At 30.8% G+C, this 23,836-nt stretch overlaps 1 protein-coding gene across 1 annotated transcript; it reads left to right on the forward strand.

The window, feature by feature from the left end:
• Window positions 1–11,592: 11,592 nt before the first annotated feature.
• LOC134710157 (sushi, nidogen and EGF-like domain-containing protein 1) lies at window positions 11,593–23,540 on the forward strand. The gene is made up of 9 exons (XM_063570376.1): window positions 11,593–11,750; window positions 12,597–12,782; window positions 13,715–13,909; window positions 15,097–15,228; window positions 17,063–17,200; window positions 21,226–21,339; window positions 21,658–21,954; window positions 22,187–22,417; window positions 23,071–23,540. Exons 1-9 carry the CDS (start codon window positions 11,696–11,698, stop codon window positions 23,475–23,477), a joined length of 1,755 nt encoding a protein of 584 aa, XP_063426446.1. The 5' UTR covers window positions 11,593–11,695; the 3' UTR covers window positions 23,478–23,540.
• Window positions 23,541–23,836: the final 296 nt, after the last annotated feature.

Consider the following 23,836-nt stretch of genomic DNA (forward strand, 5'->3'; position numbering starts at 1 on the left):
ATTCTGCATTTTTAACTTTTCCTTCAATAAATAAAACAACTTTACCTCTGTTTGCTGTGTAGGACGTTCTAGTAATCGAGTTATAAAATTAAAAAACCCTAATATTACCCTTCGATTTCATTGGGAATATTGTTCAAAACAGCAAACCCTAACGAGTAGATTGATAATATACTTGCTAATGTCTTTTATTATGAGATAACTATCCATCTTTGCCTATTTATCGTTTCTCGGTATGATCAGAGCGTTGTGATAATTCATCAGACTTATACCGTGTACAATAAGAACGTTTACTGGAGATAAGTTTACAGGATATACAGGAAGCAATGCTGATACGATGGTCAAGAAATACAACTTGACCAATACTGTTCTTGGAAAATGAAGATAAATTTGCAGTCCTATTACTTAGCCTATTGATCTCAGACTAACTGATCAGATCAATGTAGTTTGTAAACAGGTCAGAAAAAGGTGACAGCTAATAATAATATAGTAACAACTTACACAAAAAAATAATTAACGATGATTTAGATTACTATCGAGTTAACCGGAGAATTATTTTCTCACTCTAAGCAGACAAACAACAATATGCAAAACTGTTTAATTCAATAAAAGCAACAAATTGAATTTAGTTCATCTTCTTTCTTAATAATTAAAAACAAACAAAAGACAGTGTCAGCTCAATGATTCATTGCAAACAGGATGTACAATCTATCAGTTTACAATTATTTTGCAGGAAAACGATATTTGGTTTCAAGAACTGGTAATCCGATAATTTGAAGATGAAATGGATGGCGTAAATATCATGAAAATATTTCAAACCAAATGATTGTTATGTTTCGGTATAAGCATCATTATCTTTTTTTCCCCAAGACACGCAGCTCATGTGAACTATTGACTATTGGCTGTCAATATCAATGTAAGTTTTTAATTTCGTAAAATCTGTCGAAAGATGTTTGATAAAGAACTCTGCAGAGTAGCTGCAACAGAAGAGATATGACGAGTAGCATTCACATAGTCAAGATCAAAGAGTCAATGAAGTCTATTAAACATACCACATCATATACTTCAAAAGATGTTGCATTTTTTCAGGAATATCAATTAAACCAAATGTATTTTGCTGCTATGAATTTAATTTTGACACCATTCTGCAATATCTTCAGGTTTTATATACACTTTTACATCGAAGGATAGCTACAACCAACACGAATAACGTCTTTTACTACTTTTCCTCTTAACAAGTTTCAAAGTTTATGTAACCCAAACAAAAATTGTATTGGAAATAAATTGATATCGTCTTTCAGACACAAATTATTAGATTTTATATTCGAAGCAACATTTAACAATTTTACAAATACATGTAAAGCTTATCAAATTTAACTCGCTCGTGTGCTGAAATGATGCAATTGAATAATGAAGATTTTTCCTTTTTCGAAACTACGAAGTAACGATATTACCCTCGACAATACACCAATACTAACTATAAAATTTATAAGAAATACAGACTAGCCGATGAAATTACAGCGTGTCGATACAGTTATAGGAGAATATTAGCCTTTTTCATTGATTGACTTATTCCTGTCTACAAAACCATATAAAACTCAAATTAACTGAACGCTCAACTAGTCTCTAGAGGCTGAATAGATAACAGTAGCAATCAGACGAGTTCCGAACAACAAACATACTTTTAATATAAATGTACCTGTTCAAGAGCCAAACTAACTTCACTAGGAGTGTATGCATGTAAACTTAATGTTCGGGAAGTCAAATGAACTACTTTTGTCATTTACGCTTAATCCTAAATGTTAGGGGAATAAATGAACTTCCTTCATCTGGGGTTTATATGCTCACCACTACTGGTGTACATTCATTTGGCCGGTATGATCAACACTAAATATTGAAAATAAAACCAATTAATATACCTATACCAAGCAATGAAATAAACGACTACGCGCGTAATCTTTTATAACTGCCATACAAGTGAGAGGTTTAGGTAGCTATAAAATAAGAATTTTCTGGAAATCATAAAAGTTACCTTCATCGGTTATGCTCAACACTAAATGTTTGAAAAACGAGTATTCTTCTTACATTTGTAATGCTAAACTTTATTTATGTTCGGGAAGGCAAATCGTGTATGGTCAACACGAACTGTTGGGAAAACAAGTAATAAGAACCTTGGAAGGCACTGAAACTTAGAAGAACTCGAATGGAAAGTTCAATCAAGTTTCACGGAAGAATTCTAAAACTTATAAAGCAAATGAAACATATATTTGCTTTACAAAGTATTTTGAATTCATTTAAATAGTCCGATAACAGAACTGAAAAAAAATGATAGTTTCAATTTACCAAATACATCGCACAAAAAACATTGAAAACTAGTTTCTTCCTTGATGGCCTTACTAGCCAAAGTGTGGAAATAATGACAACAATACACAAATTAAACTTTATGTTATATTTGCATTGTTGGTTTCGTGTTTGTGTTTGTTTTACCCTTGATAGATATAGGAAGATGTGGTGTGAGTGCCAATGAGACAACTCTCCATCCAAATAACAATTTAAAAATTAAACCATTATAGGTTAAAGTACGGCCTTCAACACGGAGCCTTGGCTCACACCGAACAACAAGCTATAAAGGGCCCCAAAATTACTAGTGTAAAACCATTCAAACGGGAAAACCAACGGTCTAATCTATATAAACAAAACGAGAAACGAGAAACACGTATATATTACACAAACAAACGACAACTACTGTACATCAGATTCCCGTTTTGGTCGGTTATATATCGAATAAATTAGAAAGTCACATATAGATGCAGAATTTTGGTAAAATTGTAAATAGAAGTCGTAATAAATACATGTATACACTTTGGCACCATGCCTCGTGTCAAATTTCATTGGAAGAACTTAATTTGAATCTCAAACGGACAACTTGACAAGAAAATCACGTAAACGCGAGACTTTAAACACCACAGCCATTGTTAGAAGTTCACGGTTTAAAAAAAAAGATATTGATCAACGTCATCAGGCGAAAAAGCTTTTAGACACAGTAATAAAATCTGGAATGAATTACAAAAAGTTAAAACATCTCCTTACTTTCCTTAATGGTTTCGTGGTAACTGTCTAATTTTAAGACTTATGATGCACTTTAAAGTCACCAAAACGACAGTGGAATTTTTCAATAATGACAATAGAAGGAGTGTATCAGGGGGTCTATAAGGCTTTATATTGCTTACACAGTATTTATCCCAAAGCATTATCATTGTCCTTCATATGCATGGTATATTTCTCACACGTAACACCCGAACATTCATTTAGAATCTGCATCAATAGGTGTATTTCATAGAATTCTATGTAACACCTTCCACAAACATATAAGGAATAAAAAATGTTTCTAAGAATCAACGTATTTATATATATATATATATATACATCTAGGCAAATGTGAAATCATCACCTAGTTAGGGTTCGTTTTGCCAAATTCATAGTTTTCTGTTACTGTTGTCTGTTCTTTTATTCTTTTTTTATTGTTTTTTTCACCCCTGGTAAAGGTTATGTGCTCTCGCCAGGATTTTTTTTACTTTAACGTGATTTGTCAAGAATAATCACAATGGCTGTTTATATGCAAATCATGCTTTGGATTTGATGCATATATTATTTCATAAAATTGCCATTGCATGTGGAGATTGATTTTCAAATGTCTTGAAATTTACTTCACTTGTTTTCCATACTCATGTAGAACCTGATTTTAAGCATAATTGAACGGAATTTTCAAACAAAGAAGATAAATGCATCTTTTGAGAATCGCATAAAATATTTTCTTCAATTTAAAAGAAGATTTCGTGGCAATGGAATGAAATTCCCAAAACAGGAATGTAAAAGATATCAATGAAAATAATTGTAAGGAAAAATCTTAGAAATGTTACAGTTTTCAGAAAATAGAAACTAACTGGCAACGCATTTAGATTTAAATTAGTCATTACGAAGCTTATAAACCAATTAGTCAAATAGGTTCACAAAATTTAAAAGCGCAGGATTAAATGCCAATAGATATTTTAGGAATAAAAATCCATTAATTTTTCCCGTCATATTTTGAAATGACAAAAAAATAGTCATCATTTATAAATAATTAAGCTTGTATTACTATTAGTTATAATTGAGGATAATATGAAATTACATCCACAGCGCATTACCCCGAATCTATATATTAACCATTTATGGAACTGTCATGACTGCATTCACCGTGTAATTAAGGACCCCTAAGATAAATTCAAGTCGACTGGTAAGGGGGAATTTCAAAGGGTAAACTATTTGGAAAAAACTCATATTACATTTTTTTTTCTCAGTTTCTTATTAGCAATAGTCACATGATAGTATATTCGCTGAGTTCACCGAATATTGGACGTAGACCAGAATAAACGAATTTCCCGTACACAATCGTTGTAAAAGGCGATACCATATCAACAGAGATGCGAATTCATCAATTAGACATCAACCATACGACAATACTATTCATCAGACACATAGAAGGCAACACAGTATACAACAGTAAACCCGACTTTGTCTGTTCAGGATATCAAGCTCTAAATCGTACCAGTTTTTTTTTAACTGAATATAACATTTTTCAAATAGATCTATCTACCCTCAACGCCGAATTCTCAAAATAGCAAAACATTAAAGTCACACGATTCGAAGTGCCAATTTTGATAAAAAAAAAAAAAAGAAGAAAAGAAAGGACAACCGCCGTGGAAGGACTGCATGTAGTTGCGAATGCCCTCAATTGCCGAGGAGTGGTCGAGTGTAGTTGTGCATGTTCTCAGTCAACGAGGAGGAGTTGAGTTTAATTGTCAATGCCCTCAATCGCCGAGGAGGGATCGAGGCCAGTAGTTGTAAAAGTGAATTTCTGTTATAACCTCTATGCTAGGGGGCTAACGCTAAAAAGATATGGTATGAGTGCTAATGAGACAACTATTCATCCAAGTCCCAATTTATAAAAGTAAACCATTATAGGTTAAAGTACGGCCTTCAACGGGGACATATAATCAGCTTGATAATCATCATATTTATTTATTTAACTGTGAAGACAATCAGGTCCTTAATGCTGTGTTGGTAAATTTATTAAAGTGAATATGAGTAAGTAATTGTATTGTTACTGTATGTAAAAAATGTTTGTATCTATATATCTATCAAATCAATATTCTTTTTCCTTATTCATGTATGCTCTGTATGCCCCTTGTGGGCCCTTAATTGGAAATAAAATATGTTCTGTTCTGTTCTGTTCTATATAAATATTTATGTCTTGTTCATTAAATTGCAAGAAACGACGCATCGAAGTAATGTTAAATCTTATCAAATTAGTTATAAAGCTGTGACCATATAGTAAGCCTAAATCGACGGTTTCATTTACAGGTAATTTCCCAATGCTTGTAGAGAAAACCTTTGGTTAGTTTGCTTGCTCTGTTTGTATAAATGTTTACTCAAGCTATGTTATAAAGATTGACATCTTTAAACATTACATACTGGAATAGATAACCTGTATATATTATATCTAAATTTGTTTGGATCTTATCTTAATTTTAAATATACAATATACAAACAAAGCAAGCAAGCTAACCAACGTATTGCTCTAGATGCATTAGGCAATAAGCTCTAATATAGTAGTCTCATTGGCAATCATATCTCTTAATGTTTATATAGTCGGTTTGAACACTGTAAAAAGACAATGCGGAGTATGCAACAAAATGTTAGTACAATGTTCGAGTTTTAGGAATGAGTTTTCTTCATCCCATGCTTCCTGTCGTTTCTTACAAAAGTTCATGTCAGTTCACATTTTTCCATGTCTAAATATAACAACAACAAAATAGACATGTCAATATAAAGTGGAAGATCTGTAGTAATCAGACTGATACAAAATTAATCAAGATGCAAGCAACATCAGTTATGCGGATAGTATTAAGGATTAAGTCAGTAACATCTTTGATATTGTTTTAAAAGATGCAAATATTGATTAACTTTCTGTAACAATAACCTTTTCAATGGGTAAAATAAATTCCTTGAAGAATAACGAAAAGAGAATAAAACGCATTGGCTTAGCAGAATTAATTTTATTTTTAAAATAATAATTGGATTGTCTTTTTTAAGAGCACCGAAGTTCGACCCATACAAGAACAACCGAGTTTTGTATTTACGTATTTGTATTTATGAGTCCATAAGGATATATTGTTTCCCCAAGTACACATAAAAATATGCCATAATATTGTACTGAATCTCACAAGAAACCCCTGCAATAAGCATGTGTATCAACTCCAACATACTGAGACAAATATCCCGCATGGAAAGAATAATTGGAATCAAAACGGACAACCACAAATATTATAGAGAAAGGAGTTGGTCTTTTTTAGAGAAAATTTATCCATACACATAAGAAAAATGCACTGTAGGAATAATGAGCTGTCCGAACATTGACTGTCGAAGTAATGGGTTGTCGGAATAGTGGGCTGTCGGAGAAATAGGCTGTCGGAATAATGGTTGTCGGACTAATGGGATGTCACCGATATGACCACTTTAATAACGAAATAAGATCACATATATAACCGTCTATTCGGTAAAACCCATACATAAAGGCTGGATATATAAATGCGCAGCCAAGTACACTCGTTATCAGGGGCTTCTATGCTCTGCGTATGGAGCAAACCACGCTTTTAGACGATTTGAAACCGCTCCTTGAAGGCATTTATGCCTCGTTCACACGGACATTTAAATCGAATTGAATTCGAATCGAATGCGAATCGAATTCGCTTATCGCGTTCACACATTCTTCTTTTTTAATTCGAATTGGTTAATTCGAATTATCCAATTCGCATTTGAAATACGCTTTTGTGAATACGAATTTTAAAAAGTTAACGTCGTTTGGACAGTAAAGCGAATTTGACGAGCATTGCAATTCGAATTAGAATTGACGTTAGGACGTAAAACGTTTCGAATGCGAATTAAACTAATTCGAATTACTTAATGCGAATCGAATTCGAATTTCGTGTGAACTCAGCAGCATTTTATTTTGGTTTTGTTGTGGTGTAGTAACATTTTAACAGGTAAATTTCGCGTAAACGTAATGCATTTCGTCGAGCAAATGTAGAACCAATCCGCGCAAACGTAACGTGTCGATATATTTTAATCCCGTCTCTCATAATTCTTTTTCGAATGGCATTAATATTCTATATTATTGTATGTTTTCGTGTATTATGTTATGTATTGTAATATTAATGGCGAGACGTAAATAAACTATTTGTAGTGTATTGTAATATTAATGGTGAGACGTAAATAAACTATTTGTAGTGTATTGTATGGTATTGATGCTTATAGATAACTAGCTACCTGTCCAGCATCTAACTTGTGTCATATTATAATAACGAAACCAACAGATCTATATTTTAGTTAGAATGACTGAAAATGAGGGCATATCAAAATTTTATATTTTACAAAAAAAACCGGTTAAGTTATTGCTTTTCGTTCAAAAGTATTGTTGATTTCTTTAAAAGTCCTTATTTTTTTGAAATTTCAGGGATTTCCTTCCAAATATGCAAATTACGAACCAAATTATCTCAAAACGTAAGTCATGAAGGTACATGCCTATTTTAAAAGTACATATTGAAATTGACCTTTTACCAAAATTTAAAAAAAATCAAAATCAACGAGGGATCTCTACTGTATCGTATGCCCTTAACGTCCACATTTCGACCTGCTTAGGTTGCGTTTTTATACATTCCGCACTGTCACTTGAGCAATGATGATTCTGCTTTACGGAAAAAGTCCAAGTCTAAGGATTATCAGTCAACTGTTGGATTTGAAAGATAACTACTATTGATACCAATAAAGGTTTGGTGTGCGTCATTGAAAAAACAGCGAATATATTAGAGTAAAAACCCATAGTCAACATGCTAGTTCATATGACGAAGAACGCATAGTCACTTAAATTGGTGTTGTTTTTTTTTTTATTTGAAACTATTTGAAACTATTGTTGTGTTAATAAAATATGTAATTAAGAAGTTATTTGATTTATTGCTGATGTTAATGAAACGAATGCATAGGGTAAATCAAAACCAGTTAATCGAAGAAAAATTAGAAAAAAAAATGAATTTACTATTGTTTCTGTAAAAGACAACATTTATCAAAATATATAGATCAAGTTCAGCATTATAATCTCAATATCGATAAATTTGGAGTAAAATATTAAGCTTTTATATCTATTTTTGGATATTTACGTAATTGTAGGTGGATTGTTCTATGCTTTTTATGTTCCTTCTGATCATATAGCTCATAAACTATTATAAAAAAAATGCATCCTTGAATTCCATATTTTTGGATATCAGAATAATGTTATGCATAGAAAATTGCTGCGGGCCCTTGAATTTATAAGGTGTAACTTCACTAGATAGCTCATTCTAAACTCAGATAAAAGTATACGCGAAATGTACTACCCAATAATAATTGTCCTTTAATAATAATAATAATAATAATAATAATAATAATAATAATAATAATAATAATAATAATAATAATAATAATAATAATAATAATAATAATAATAATAATAATAATAATAATAATAATAATAATAATAATAAAATCGATTTTTTTCTTATTAGATAATATTTTAAAGAAACGGTTCATAATAAAAAAAAATCTTACCATAAATCTCAATTTCCACAGAAACTGATTTTAATATTACAGTTGTATAAGCTTTGTTTTTTTCTGAATCAACAAAGTGGCGTCTATGAAATCTCTGATTAAGTCCAATGCTGAGATAAAGCATATTTCATATTGTGTTACCAACAGTAGCTCTCCCGCTAATGGAAGTCGTCACAAAACTTGATGGATGCTTCAGCGGTGTAAAATCAATACAACAAAAACATATTCAACGTTTCGTTAAATCAGCGACTACTGCTGACATCACTATCAACAAAATAACTAGGCTAATTTGTTATGAAATGACAAAAATGTGATTATATTTCTTGTAAAATATAAAATTGATTGTATCACAAACTTGCAGATTCGAAATTACTGAATTTTCAGTTTCTGTGATTATGGAATGTGAAATTAATAAATATTGAACCATGCAATTTTGAGAGGAATATTACGGTCCGAATTGATACTCTTATGTAATAAAATGTTAAAATTTGTGTAGTTTGATCACATTGAGTTGTATAGACTAAACACTACTAGAGAAAAAGCGTCTCATCCGTTGATTAGAATTACTGTTTAAATTACGTTACCGTTCAAAACGGGTTCCTCTTAGCGGTCCGCGTCTAAAATCATGTCGATTCACTTTAAAATACAGCGATTGGGATAGAAACAGACTATATACGCAAAGCTAGATGTTAAATTGCACGACCAAAAAGGTATTCTTCAAACATATTTTAAAGTCATTTAAATTTCTTCTTATTTAGAAAGAATTTTAATACTCAGTTGATAAGCAGAGAATTTACTCAATTCTTTATGTAAAAAATAGTAAGAAAAAGGTTTTTACTCATTTGCGCTAGACAAAAATAACCATTTTTTAAAACAAGAAATTTATCATAGGCTAAGAATTTGCTCAAATGATCAGGATAGAATTTAAAACTACATTGAAGTCAATGTTTTTTTTTATTATAAATGTAATTAAGAATGTAAGGTTAAGATAATTCTGTTGATATAAATGAAGTATTAAACTCAAATATCGCAGACCAAAAATTGCATATAGTATTTCCAGATAAAGCTTGTTCAATAAACTTCTATTTCATGCAATTTTCCATCAAGTTAATAAATGCATAAGAAAAATCGAATGGAGCCAACATTAGATAACTTCATCATATTACGAAGCATAATTGTAAGTTTCAGTCAGAAAACCGAATACAAAAGTATCCCAATTTCCATAGAAATTATAGTTTAGAACAACTCGAAACAAACACTATCAATTTGATTAAACGTGAGCAATGATTTCCAACAATTAAGTTCAGATCTCCGAAGATAAATCGATAGGAATGCATATTAAACTGTCTCTTGACGTGAAATTGACATCTAAATGTTTTCCAACCTTTCACTCAGACGATGTTCTTTTCTATAAACATTTAATACAAGGAAATGTACAATGAAAAATCAAATTGCTATTGGCAGTCTTTTCAGTTCAGTCACGGAACATCGCTGTCATAACCTTTACGATAGAAAGGATATTGAACAGATATAGAAACCATTAAACCTTTTTAAGATGTGCTTAAAAGCCTTCTATTTCACTGTCCATTCTCATAAACGTGTGGCTTTTTCCTTAGTAGAAAATCATTTTAATTGGTGAATATTAGATTAAGAGTAAAGATGTTTGTAGCGTTAATCATTGAGCGTTCACGATGGTATTAAAGCTCAAATAATGCGTAACACGCACAGAAAGTTTCGCCATGGAATAAATTCTTCCAAAAACAAATGCAAATGCCTAAGTGCCATTTAATTCTTTCTCCATGTTGGTAGTTGCCATCTCCTGGTGCCTAAAATTTAGCAATTTAGAAAAATAAAAAAAATCCACTTGTTATCAGCTTGGATTTATTTTTTGAGATTGACTTCTTGGTAAAAACTATAGTAACAATAGACTAAAACACAACACGACTTGAGGAGAAATAAGCCCGACCATCTTTTAATAATGTTTTCGACGCTATATGTCTGCGTTATGGAATACCAGTATAATTTCATAGTGCTTATCCAAAAAATGTACGAATTTCTATCTTAAGGAGGCTCGTGGGTACAAAAAAAATCAGCAAATATTTAAACATTTATTTTACATAACAAATTTTATTCATTACATTATTAGTTGTAACATTATGATATGGTTCAAAAATCAACCCAAAAAATCAAGGCGTTTTAGCCCCAAATGATTTTTAAAATTTTGATATCATTGAAAAAGCTCCAAATTATCTCCCTTTGGTGAACAAAATGACATTTTTTGGCATTCAAATTGAAATATCTTTTTAAACTCATCGGTGACCTATATTTTTTATTATTTTTTTCAAATAAACTGCACTTAAACTAAACAATTGTAAAATTTAAGCAATTTCTTATATTAGGTTCTTTTTTTATTTCGATTTTACCTTTTTTTCTCCTATTAGTTCAACAGAAAATAAGTACCTAAACATAAATGCATGCTTTTTTCGATGGCAGATTGTGAGCTTAAATGAGCGGTTACCCCATATATTTATTTTATTTTTCTATTAGGTATAGGACAAAGTTTATTTAGAGAAAAATGTAGCGAAATCCTATATTAGAAAAAAAAAAGGTTTATACCCAGGAGCCCCCTTAATATGAAAATTTGGAACTTTATCTAGTAAGAATCTATAAAACAAAATTTTTCAAATGTCACAATATGTATGCCCACTCCTCAATATTTCATATTTATAAAAGATCTATACTAAGGCTGGTATTAGCTTTTATTTTTTCCGGGCTGCAAAGTTCAGAGGATGATAACTGCTGAATCACATCAGACCAAATATACCCCTGGACATCATCGATAACATCAACCCGGATTTATGAATCAATAACTATATAGTTATAATTCAACATACCTATAGTGATTAGTATCATACAGCCTTCGCCCCCAGTTAAAAAAGATTTTATGTCTCGGCTCGAAATAAGTTAACAAAACTAAAATGATCATGCATTTGTACGTTAAACAGTACTTATTGATATGGATATTTCAATGATATCACTTGCATTTTTGATATGTTTATTTTTTGGAAAAGGTAAATATTTCAGCTTGTATATTTTAGCCATTGTTTGACTGTGTCATTTTCCTATGTTTTACACAATTTTTAATCGCACAAAGATTAAATTAATTGACATTTTTTTTTATAATCCACGACCATCATGATAGTTATCTTTTAAATTTCTTCGTATAAGATTTTTGTTTATTTTCAAATGTGTTAAAACTTTTAAGTAATGCGTTTTTATTTTCAATTAAATATTGTGATAGATATCATTTTTTTCATATCTTTTGCATTTTCAATGGAAGAATGTATAAATAATCAATTATACATTTTGAGTTGAAGACAATATTCATGTCCCATTAACGGAAAAAAAAATTGTGCTGTCATTTTCAAAGATCAATATGATTTCTCAATCTTTGCTCCTATCTTTTCTTTTCTTAAATTTATTTATAGTTCGTATGGTATCTAATGAATTTGTTCGTTTACATGCATGCTTATGATATTAATATTGATACATAACTTCGTGTATATTGTATTTTAAGAATTTAAACAATCATTGAAACTCAAAATGACCAGAAAAAACTTTATAAAATTTTATAACATAAAACATGTTTGAAGGCCGTACGGTGACCTATAATTGTTAATGTTTGTGTCATTTTGGTCTTTTGTGGATAGTTGTCTCATTGGCAATCATACCAAATCTTCTTTTTTATATTATAACGTATGAATACATGAAACAATAATTTACAATACTCAAAAGACACACTATTTATAGTTATTGAGGTATCATAATGTCTTTGGGAGAATTGATCAGTAAAAATGAACTTTTAAAAAGTTAAATTAAGAAGCAGCCAATTTTAACAAATCTAATATATGTACTAGGTGTACCATTACCAACACTGTGCGTGGATGACAAAGTAGATGGAAACTGTGATTTTATGAAATGTGTTCATGGGATGTATATTAAGATGCCTGGATGTCCTGTTGGTCTAAGGCACCAAAAGTATCCTGATTACGCATGCGTATTTAAAGAGGACCCCGATGCCTGTTTGCCAGATGGTAGTCCAAGTAAGCAACTTCATTTCGAAAAATCTTTATCTTGTCTTCGCATTTATTCTCTGGTGGAAAGTTGTTTTATTTGCAATCATACCACATCTTCTTTTTTTAACTTGATAAATATAAATAATTTTCTATTTGCTAAGTCACATGCCATCCTGTATCCTACGATCGTGGCTTGAATGCAACATATCACCGGATATTCCCTTGCCATGAGCAACACAATGAACGCCCATGTTGGAACAGTAGCTAGACGAGTCAAGTCCAGATTTTAGTAGGGTTCGTCCTGTTCATTGTAATGTTTTGATGACTTGTTCGGTTTTCATTTGGCCATATCGTGTCGGTTTTCCATTGTCAGCATGTGATTAACCCATACGAAATATACAAAAGCTCAATTCATATTCTGTTTAGTTATCCACTGCTAAACGTAAGCTTTACTTTTAACCGAAAACAGAGTTTAACCTATTGTCTACTCCTAAAAGGAACAACAAAACACTCTCTCAAAATGAAGATAACGACGAATTTACTACTTACAAAGGGTCTAGTAAACATAGGATATTGCAATTGCCTTATGGAATGTGAACCAAAATAAATGTAGAAATGGTAAGCTGCTAAAACCAATCGTATCTCTAACTGTTTTAATGTTGACACCCAGGTTAAAATACAACTATTTTTTAGTATTATAAAAATAAGAAGATGTGGTATAACTGACAATGAGACAACTCTTCACCAGAGACCATATGACGTATGAATTAAAAACCATAGGTCACATTGTGTCCTTCAACAATGAGCAAAACCAATAGCACATACACATATATATTATTAGTTACATGGTGTGTTAGTATATATAGGTAGGATAAGGATAAATATATATATAACTGTATATAACAGAAATGTCTTGTTTGAGTTTTATGTTAATAAAAACTTTTTTTTTTAACTTTTAGTCCCTATCACACAACCACAGTGTATCGAAGACAAGGTTGATGAAACCAGTTGTACTTTTATGAAATGCGTGCATAGAAAGTTCATAGCAATGCCTGAATGCCCAAGTACACTCAGACACAGAAAATATGGCGACTTTGCATGCGTGCCGCTGGATCATCCAGATGTTTGTGTACCTGGTCTTACAACCGACAAAAGTAAGTAACTTTTATATATACGAAATAGTTTTATAATAACTTATTCGCCCTTCGATCTTCAACTGATAATTTGTCCGACCGGAAAAGTTGTTTTAGAGTGATGACAAAAAAAACCCGAATAACTTTTTTTATAGTAAAACATCACTCATATAAAAATGCTGCTGCACCCCCAGTAGGTATGGATAAAAATCTATAAATCTAAATATATACTTATAGAATATGAAAGTTGTTTGGATTTAGACATTGTATGTTTGAAAATATTGCCATGTTTGTCTTGGTAACAATTCAATATTTGGATTTTACACCATTGATTTGATTTATGTCAGAAGAGGTATTAAAGTCGTACGCGAATAAAGTAAAAGTCGAGAACTCTCTACTGGGTATTTTGACATAACTTGAAGCGTATTATGTGGTTTCTATCTTTTTTGTTTTTTTTCTATAAAAGAAGTCCTACAAATAAGAAGTGTAGAAAGTGGTTAGCTCATTTCAATACTTCAAAATTTACAATTCTTAGTTTAAATCAGGTTATCTTGATTTCATCATTGACCTGACTGAACTTAAAATGGATGACTCAATAACGTATGTCTTTAGGGTAAATCTAATAATTTGTTGATCTCGAATAAACAATAGACGATTATTAGATTATCGAAAAGATGATCAGTATAACAAATATGTATCTTAAAGCTTATGTGGTTTCTTTGAACTTATAAGGACTTCTTGACCTGCTACTATTTTTTTTAGTGTCTCCGTCTTAAGATCATTAATATTCATTAATATTAAGATCTTAGCCAAAGCCTTACCCAAAAACATATCATTTTACAAAATTTCTTAAATATATATGCAAATAATTTGAAATGTGTTATATTTTTTTTTTAAGGATTTAACATTGCTAAAAAAAACAGAGAGAGCAAAACTTCCATTTCTACACTGAAGTTACCATATAACACCCACTTTTTATGATTCTATTAGTTTTTTTTCAATTTTAAAAGGAAATATTAATTTTAATGTTTTTTTCGCAGTATGAGAAGCCAAATATTGGCTCTACTCGTATCTCATTCGAGAATTATCTTCAAAATTTCAACTTTTACAAGACTATGTAACACAAAGTAATAGGTTTAAAACATTTTTAATTTTATTTGAGTTACACAATTATAATTTGATTTGTACATTGATATTTTGCTTTATAGTTATAACTGATCCCGACCCTTGTAAACCAAACCCATGCGTAAACGGAGGACACTGTATAGGATCGTCACCACCACAACAAACCTATATGTGTGTCTGTACCAGCGCCTCTAGTGGACAGAACTGTCAGATAGGTACATAATCATCTACACACAAAAATAATCAAAATTGTGTAGAAACTGTATAAATATATAAAAATACAGATTGTAGGTAAATAAAATAATTAAATATACAAATCGTTTGATTTTGCAACCCCGTATACCACCATTCCCCATGTGAAATTGAAAATTCGTCCGAAAGAAGAAATAATCCACAACGCTTTTTAACATGAAATGGTAGCTTACGCTTTACATGTATTTCTTCGGGATACCATACGGAATATTTTTGTTAATAGTGAACAAAAGGGTAAAATATGCTACACACAGAGGAACAATAAGTATGCTGGAGTTTCTCATTGACAACATATTTGTGGAATTTTGAGGTAGACTGTTTTAACAAATTATTGGCATTCCAATGGAAACGAACTGTGCGCCTTTCCTTGCCGACCTGTTCCTATTTTCATATGAATCGGGGTTCCTTCGAACACTTGTCAAAAACAACTTATTCGGTAGTCAAAAGCTTTCAGCTTCTACTCATATTTTGTAAAACGTCACCAGTGTCTGAGCAGAAAGTTGATGAACCAGGGGTATGTGAAAGAACGTCTCGTCCTTTTTCTAAACAAGTTAATTTGAAGGTACAAAACCCTAGTCGATTAATCTTCCGTATCAACTTCACAAATCATACACGATGGTCTTGTAGAATAGACTGCAACTGACGTTGGGTATCATCTTGATAGCGTGTTATAGTATTCTTTTATTCGTCTTGACGAGTATTGCTTTTACTATTTAGTCTGTTTTAGTGATATTTATATGGCGTGACTCTGATGAAGTACATCCCGTCATGTATTATTGTTCTATAATAATTTTTGTATTCTTGTCCTTCAATTTTGCTAATTTGCTTCGTCTGTATGCCTTTTTGTGTTTCGTTGATACATATGACCTGGCTCTGTAATTATACATCCCGTCATTATTTTTATTGTACTTTTGTAAATTTTTGTATTCTTGTCTTTCATTTTTGATAAACAACTACTTGCTTTGTTTATATGCCTTTTTATGCTTCTTTTATGTCTTTGTTACACATTTGTTTGTTTATATATATAGCGATTAAGATTACAGCACAATGTTGACTGCTGTACTCCTATTTTTGACATTTTTACCTTCTATGCCTGTTCATTTTGTTAAATCGTCGTTGTCTGTATAATGGAATCTGATGCAATTGTCGTACAAGTGAGAGGTTTAGCTAGCTATAAAAACAGGTTTAATCTACCATTTTATACACAAGGAAATGTATGTACTAAGTCAGGAATATGACTTGGTTTGATGTGTTTGAGCTTTTTATTTTGTCATTTGATTTGGGAATTTCCGTATTGAATTTACCTCGGCCTCCAGTATTTTTGTGATCGGTCTTGACCAAAAGTAAAAACAAAATCAGACGAAAAAACTGTCACCCGTTGTGTTGAACATGACAATAAGCATCCGGGACTATATAAAAGTAACGAGATAGTTTGTGCCTGCAAAGGCAACAATCTGCATATAAGGCATATATAATATAGGAGTCTATTAAATAAAACAACAAGAACAATTAATACGTCTCGGGTCATCTATAACAGGTGATACTGCATAGATAGGGCAAATATACAAGTCTTACGATTTGTACCGAAGATAATGGTTTATGTTATATTTTTATTGGTTTTGGTATCGTTCGGTTGTTGATTTATTACCATGTGCTGTATATCTTTTGATTCAAAATTATTTGATCATGAAAAGCAAGCGTATGTGTTGGTTTGTAACCTCGATAACCACAAATAAAAATCATTTGTCAACAATATTCCAAGTTTTCACCCATACATTTATTTATTTTATGAATAAGGCAATGCATGTGTAAACAAGCCATGTTTGAATGGTGGATCTTGCACGGGCACAATTGATGGAGTTATATGTGTTTGTCTTCAAAATGTTGATGGGTTTTCTTACCACGGTCCGAATTGTGAATTGAAATCACAGTCATGTAAGTATGACTTACAGTAAAAATAATCACAAACAGAAAAATTGCCAAACATTGTCGCGTATTGTTACTTTATTGTATTGCATTGAATGAAATAGATATTTTTCTCATCGCCATCTCCGCTAGCCAAGGATTACGATCCATTCGCCTCCTTCTCCTCGTGAGGAGGGTAGTAGATCGTAACCCTTGGCTAGCGAAGATGTCTCATCGCTGACGTAGTTGACAAAGCGAGATTTTGGTCGACAATGAGAACATTAAAGTGAGTGAATATGTCATTTTAAGAGGAATCTAAAATGGTAAGTTAATGATATTTGATATGAAGTTGTATTACATGTATCATTAGTATAGTAATTTTTCATAGACATTATCTTGTCTTATCCCATGAAAAACAGATAATTTCATAGCCCTTAATAAAAATAGGCATCTTCTTGTCTTATCCCATGAAATACAAACCCTCTCATATACATTATCTTGTCTTATACCATGACATACAAATTATTTCATAGACATTATCTTGTCTTATATCATGAAATACAGATAATTTTATAGACATTATCTTTTCTTATACCATGAAATAAAGATCATTTCATAGACATTATCTTGTCTTATCCCATGAAATACAGATAATTTTATAGACATTATCTTGTCTTATCCCATGAAATACAAATCCTTAAAGGCTTTCATAGACAGTATCTTGTCTTATCCCATGAAATACAGATCATTTTATAGACATTATCTTATCTTATTTCATGAAATACAAACTCTTTCATAGACATTATCTTGTTTATCCCATAAAATACAAACCCTTTCATAGACATTATCTTGTCTTATACCATGAAATACAGATCATTTCATAGACATTATCTTGTCTTATATAATGAAATACAGATCATTTCATAGAAATTATCTTGTCTCATACCATGAAATACAAATCATTTCATAGACAATTATCTTGTCTTATCCCATGAAAAACAGATCATTTCATAGACATTATATTGTCTTATCCCCTGAAATACAAACCCTTTCATATACATGATCTCGTCTTATCCCCTGAAATACAGATGATTTCATAGACATTATCTTGTTTATCCCATAAAATACAAACCCTTTCATAGACATTATCTCGTCTTATACAATGAAATACAAACCCTTTCATATACATTATCTTGTCTTATACCATGAAATACAAATCATTTCATAGACATTATCTTGTTTATCCCATAAAAAACAAACCCTTTCATAGACATTATCTCTTCTTATACCATGAAATACAAACCCTTTCATATACATTATCTTGTCTTATACCATGAAATACAAATCATTTCATAGACATTATCTTGTTTATCCCATAAAATACAAACCCTTTCATAGACATTATCTCTTCTTATACCATGAAATACAAACCCTTTCATATACATTATCTTGTCTTATACCATGAAATACAAATCATTTCATAGACATTATCTTGTCTTATACCATGAAATACAGATCATTTCATAGACATTATCTTGTCTTATACCATGAAATACAGATCATTTCATAGACATTATCTTGTCTTATACCATGAAATACAGATCATTTCATAGACATTATCTTTTCTTATATAATGAATTACAAACTCTTTCATAGACATTATCTGGTCTTATCCCATGAAATACAGATCATTTTATAGACATTATCTTATCTTATTTCATGAAATACAAACTCTTTCATAGACATTATCTTGTTTATCCCATAAAATACAAACCCTTTCATAGACATTATCTCTTCTTATATAATGAATTACAAACTCTTTCATAGACATTATCTGGTCTTATCCAATGAAAAACAGATTATTTCATAGACATTATCTTGTCTTATACCATGAAAAACAAATCATTTCATATACATTATCTTAATTTATATCATGAAATACAGATCATTCCATAAACATTATCTGGTCTTATCACATGAAATACAAATCATTGACACGTTTATGGCACGCCGTTTTTATATTTATTCAAATTTAAAGATATCTTATTTAGTATTAAGATATCTTTAATTTTTATGAGATATCTTATTTAATTTGAAAGTAAAAAAGATATCTCTATTAGTTTATAAGATATATCTATTAGTTTATAAGATATCTCTATAAGTTAATAAGATATTTCTATTAATTAATAGGATATCTTATAAAGTATATAAGATATCTTACTTCTTTATAAAGATATCTTTTAAATACATACTTTATAAGATATCTTATTAATTAATAAACATATCTTATAAACTAATAGAGATATCTTATTAACTTATGGAGATATCTTATATATTAAATTATATATCTTTATATCCAATTAAATAAGATATCTCTATAAGTTTATAAGATATCTCGAAAGTTTATAAGATATCTCTATTAGTTTATAAGATATCTCTATAAGTTAATAAGATATCTTTAAAAGTTTATAAGATATATCTATTAGTTTATAAGATATCTCTATTAGTTAATAAGATATATCTATTAATTAATAAGATATCTTATAAAGTATATAAGATATCTTACTTCTTTATAAAGATATCTTTAAAATACATACTTTATAAGATATCTTATCAATTAATAGAGATATCTTATAAACTAATAGAGATACCTTATTAATTAATAGAGATATCTTATAAACCAACAGAGATATCTTATTAACTTATGGAGATATCTTATTAAGTAAATAAGATATCTCTATTATTAACTATATAAAAGATATCTTATATAGTTAATAAGATATCTTATAAATTAATAGAGATATCTTATTTAATATATAAGATATCTTATTTTATATATAAGATATCTTATTTAATAAATCAGATATCTCAATTAATATATAAGATATCTCATTTTGTTATTAAGATATCTCAATTAGTTTATAAGATATCTTATTTAACTAAATAAGATATCTCGAAATTGAATAAATATAATAACGGCGTGCCATACACGTTGTTACTTTTGCGCATGGTTTTCGTGTTAAAGTTCGTCATTATGTCAGTATGTAGGAAACACCCAGTGGTCAGTTAATTATATTTGGCGTGCAGTTAAATATATTTACATTGGCACATCAAGTTTTACATCGAGACTATTTGGCTTGGAAACTCAGTCGGGATTCATATTGACTTTTCAATTTTTTGCATTCTTTACATCTGCTTTAAGTCAATAATATTTGGAATGCAGTTTTTTAAACATTGGGATGTCTCATTTTTTGTAGACTGGATGTCACTCGTTTCATTTTGATATGTATACATTTCAGTCCTAAATAAATGGGTTTAAGGTGTAACACCTCTAATTCGGGCCCGGCCAGAAAGCACATACCAGAAAGTAGTACATATTTAACGCGAAATAGTTCCTACGCATGAAGGTAACTTTCAAAATATGTCAGGTATTGAGGTATTTTTGGCATCAAATGAAAGCTGAAGGACATGGTGATCATTGTAGAACACATTTGGACTTTTGATTTTAAATATTTAAAAAACTGCAGCATATTTTAAAAAGAGGGTACATTTGGTCTGTTTGTCAGATCTAAAGTACCTGTTTTGGTACATCCGAAGTTCCGGGAACCAGTTCTTTCTTATATGCCATGTAAGGTATGTTGATTTTTTCAGTAGAAGACACCATAAAGTGTTACTTTGACATGTAATGATTGCCACTTTATTTGAACTTAAATTGAAAGAGGTGTGCCTGGTTGAAATGGAGGAATTTAACATAGAAAGTAATGGGACCATGAATTAGTGGTGTACTTCCTTAAAGCATTTTAAAAATATTTAATTCAGGATTTTTTTTTAATTAAAAACTACTCTGCTCCTTAAAACGACAAACAAGTTGTGATACATTGTACCTTTATTTTATATTAAAATCGTACATTTCATCTTTTATTTATAGTGTTTGGATATAGTGTTTTAATAAAGTTCATACCATTATATGCCAAATCTATTACAAAATTTACAAAGAAATAATGGTCAGAATAAAATTGAATAATAATATTAATTTCATTGATGTTCTCTTTCAGTATCAAAAGTTTGCGCCGATATCCCATGTGTAAACGGAGGAACATGTCATGCTAGTACAACTGGATTTTCATGTACATGTTATTCTGGCTTTACTGGACAATTCTGTGAATTAGGTAAGTATGTCGAGAACGCAGCAGCGAGATACGTATTTTGCATATTAAACATCCAATTCACTTTGGCATGAGACTTGTATTTTATATGCATACTGTGAGCGGGTAGTTATAAACACATTTCTAATTTCCATTTGAGAATAAAATGAAAGAAAGCGACTTACGTTTGCACTATAGTTTTTTATTTCCACTAAATTTCGGCACACAAATACGCACAGAATATTTCCCAGTTTTCATGTTTAAAATAAAGATATCTCCAAAAATGCTATCCTTATTGATATTTATTGCATATTTCATGTATACTTCTTTCTTTTTTGCAAGCTTTTGAAGACTTGGTGACCAGTTGTGACGTCAAACCTTGTTTAAATGGAGGAGTGTGTTTTGCAACCCCTACTGGACATCAATGTGTTTGTACGGTATCTCAGGATGGGAAGATACAATATACTGGTACACATTGTGAAATAGCAGCGACTATAGAAACTGACCAATGCAGAAGTAGTCCATGTTTACACGGAGGAACCTGTTCTAACATGGGATTTTCTCCTGGCTATATGTGTCAGTGTGTGACGATTCCAACAGGAAAGACATATGGGGGACAGCGTTGTGAGGATGAATTGAGTACGTGTTTTCATTAAAGCACATATTTTTGTTATATCAATTATGTTTTTTTTATAATTCTTGAGATTCATGTCTGATTTTTTATATTGCTTTTCAAATCATGATTACGTTCAACTTGATATATATACCCAAAAGATGCTGTTAACTAAAAATATTCTTATACAGAAATAATAGACATTAAAGATAAAACATGAATAGGTGTCTCTATTTCAACTTTAAATTTCTTTTACAGCATCCTCTGCTATAACTGACCAATGCCAGACGTCGTCATCAACCAAGTTTGCCGATACAGAGGAATGTCAAAGGTTTTACGATTGTAGTATAGTATATGCGAATGTTCCGCTACATTTTAAGCAACATTTAGACGAATGCATTTATCCCCAGATGTTTAACGATATCACCAACCAGTGTGACAATTTTACGAATGTGAATTGTGGAAGTAGAAAAGTGTTGGTCGATGGATGTAAGTTTGTTTTCATTGGTGAACTTACTTTAAGTCTTGATTGTATGCAAGTATATTATGCTGATCTGTCCTTCTCATTAATTGAAAGCAATCCATTAAACATAATATTTGAATGAAGGAAATGAGATATATGCATCGGATAAATTCTTTATCTAATACAAAATTAAGCCAAACAAGGTAAATCTGCAAATGAAGTAACATTTATTTGTCCTCGTCTAAAAAGAATTTCATGACACCGTGGCAACTCCATCTGCACTATTTCTTGTAACAGTGAGTATGACGTATGGTGGCATGTCGATGATATATCTTGCAAATCAGATATATTTTGTCAGTTGTAAAGTTTGCATGTTACCAAGTAACGATCACCAACTCCTTTTTTAGAAATGGAAAATCGTTTTAATCACAAATAAAATGTTTCCTTCGTAAAATGCACCTTACTGTACAATTGAACGGTGTAATATAGCAAATACTGGTAGAGAAAGAGGAAGACAAAAACTGGTGTAGATTTTTTTTACTTACAACCGTCTCAACATAATCTATCTTACTATGGTTCTTTTAAGTGCATTTTTATCTCGAATATACTTTTTTATGCAAAAAAACAAATACAATGAGTTCATCGGAAGTTTTTTGGTATATTTTTTCATTAATTTTAGGTGATTATTCAAGAAACAAACCACTTCCTGGTCACTCAGAACCATGCACGATTGCCTATCCTAGCTGCCGCAATAAAGATGATGGATTATACGAGCACCCAGATAAACAAATGACACCTCACTACATCAAATGTTTTATGGAAAGGATGATTGGTACATTTCAGTGTGGAAAGGACCTATATGGGGATGAAAAGTACTTTTATAAAGGAACGTGTACCAGTCAATATCAAATTCCCAAAGCTGAGGGCGGTAAATTGATTGACTGTGTAAACTTAGGGGATGGTTATTATCCTGACGAAGACATAAAAAGTAGATACATTAAGTGTATTAGCAATGTTGCGACAGTCCACGACTGTAATTACCCATTGGAGTTCAGTCCATTATATAAGGCTTGTATGTTCTTGTGATTTCAGGAATGGATTCGTTTGCCTTGGCCCAAAGTCGAATCAACCTACTTTTGTGGTTTAACATTTTTCGTGAAAATTAAAAAGAACCCAATTGTTTTGAAGGTCAAACTTTATGTTAATAAATATAGAAATTATAAAACGTTAAGCTGGGGTCACACATTCACGATTTTACTACCGTCCTTGACAGGACCATTCCCGATTAAAATTTATTAAAAGTCTGATCAAGATCCTGTGAGTCGTGGATTGAAATTCAAATCTAAATTAAAATTTGTAAAAAAAATAATTTGATCACGACAACAATCAGATAGTGTTCAGGAAGCGTCGATATTCAACCGTTTCTAAGCGAATTAGTCCCGATA

The sequence above is a fragment of the Mytilus trossulus genome, chromosome 1 (assembly GCF_036588685.1).
Source record: "Mytilus trossulus isolate FHL-02 chromosome 1, PNRI_Mtr1.1.1.hap1, whole genome shotgun sequence".
Classification (NCBI taxonomy): Eukaryota; Metazoa; Mollusca; class Bivalvia; order Mytilida; family Mytilidae; genus Mytilus; species Mytilus trossulus.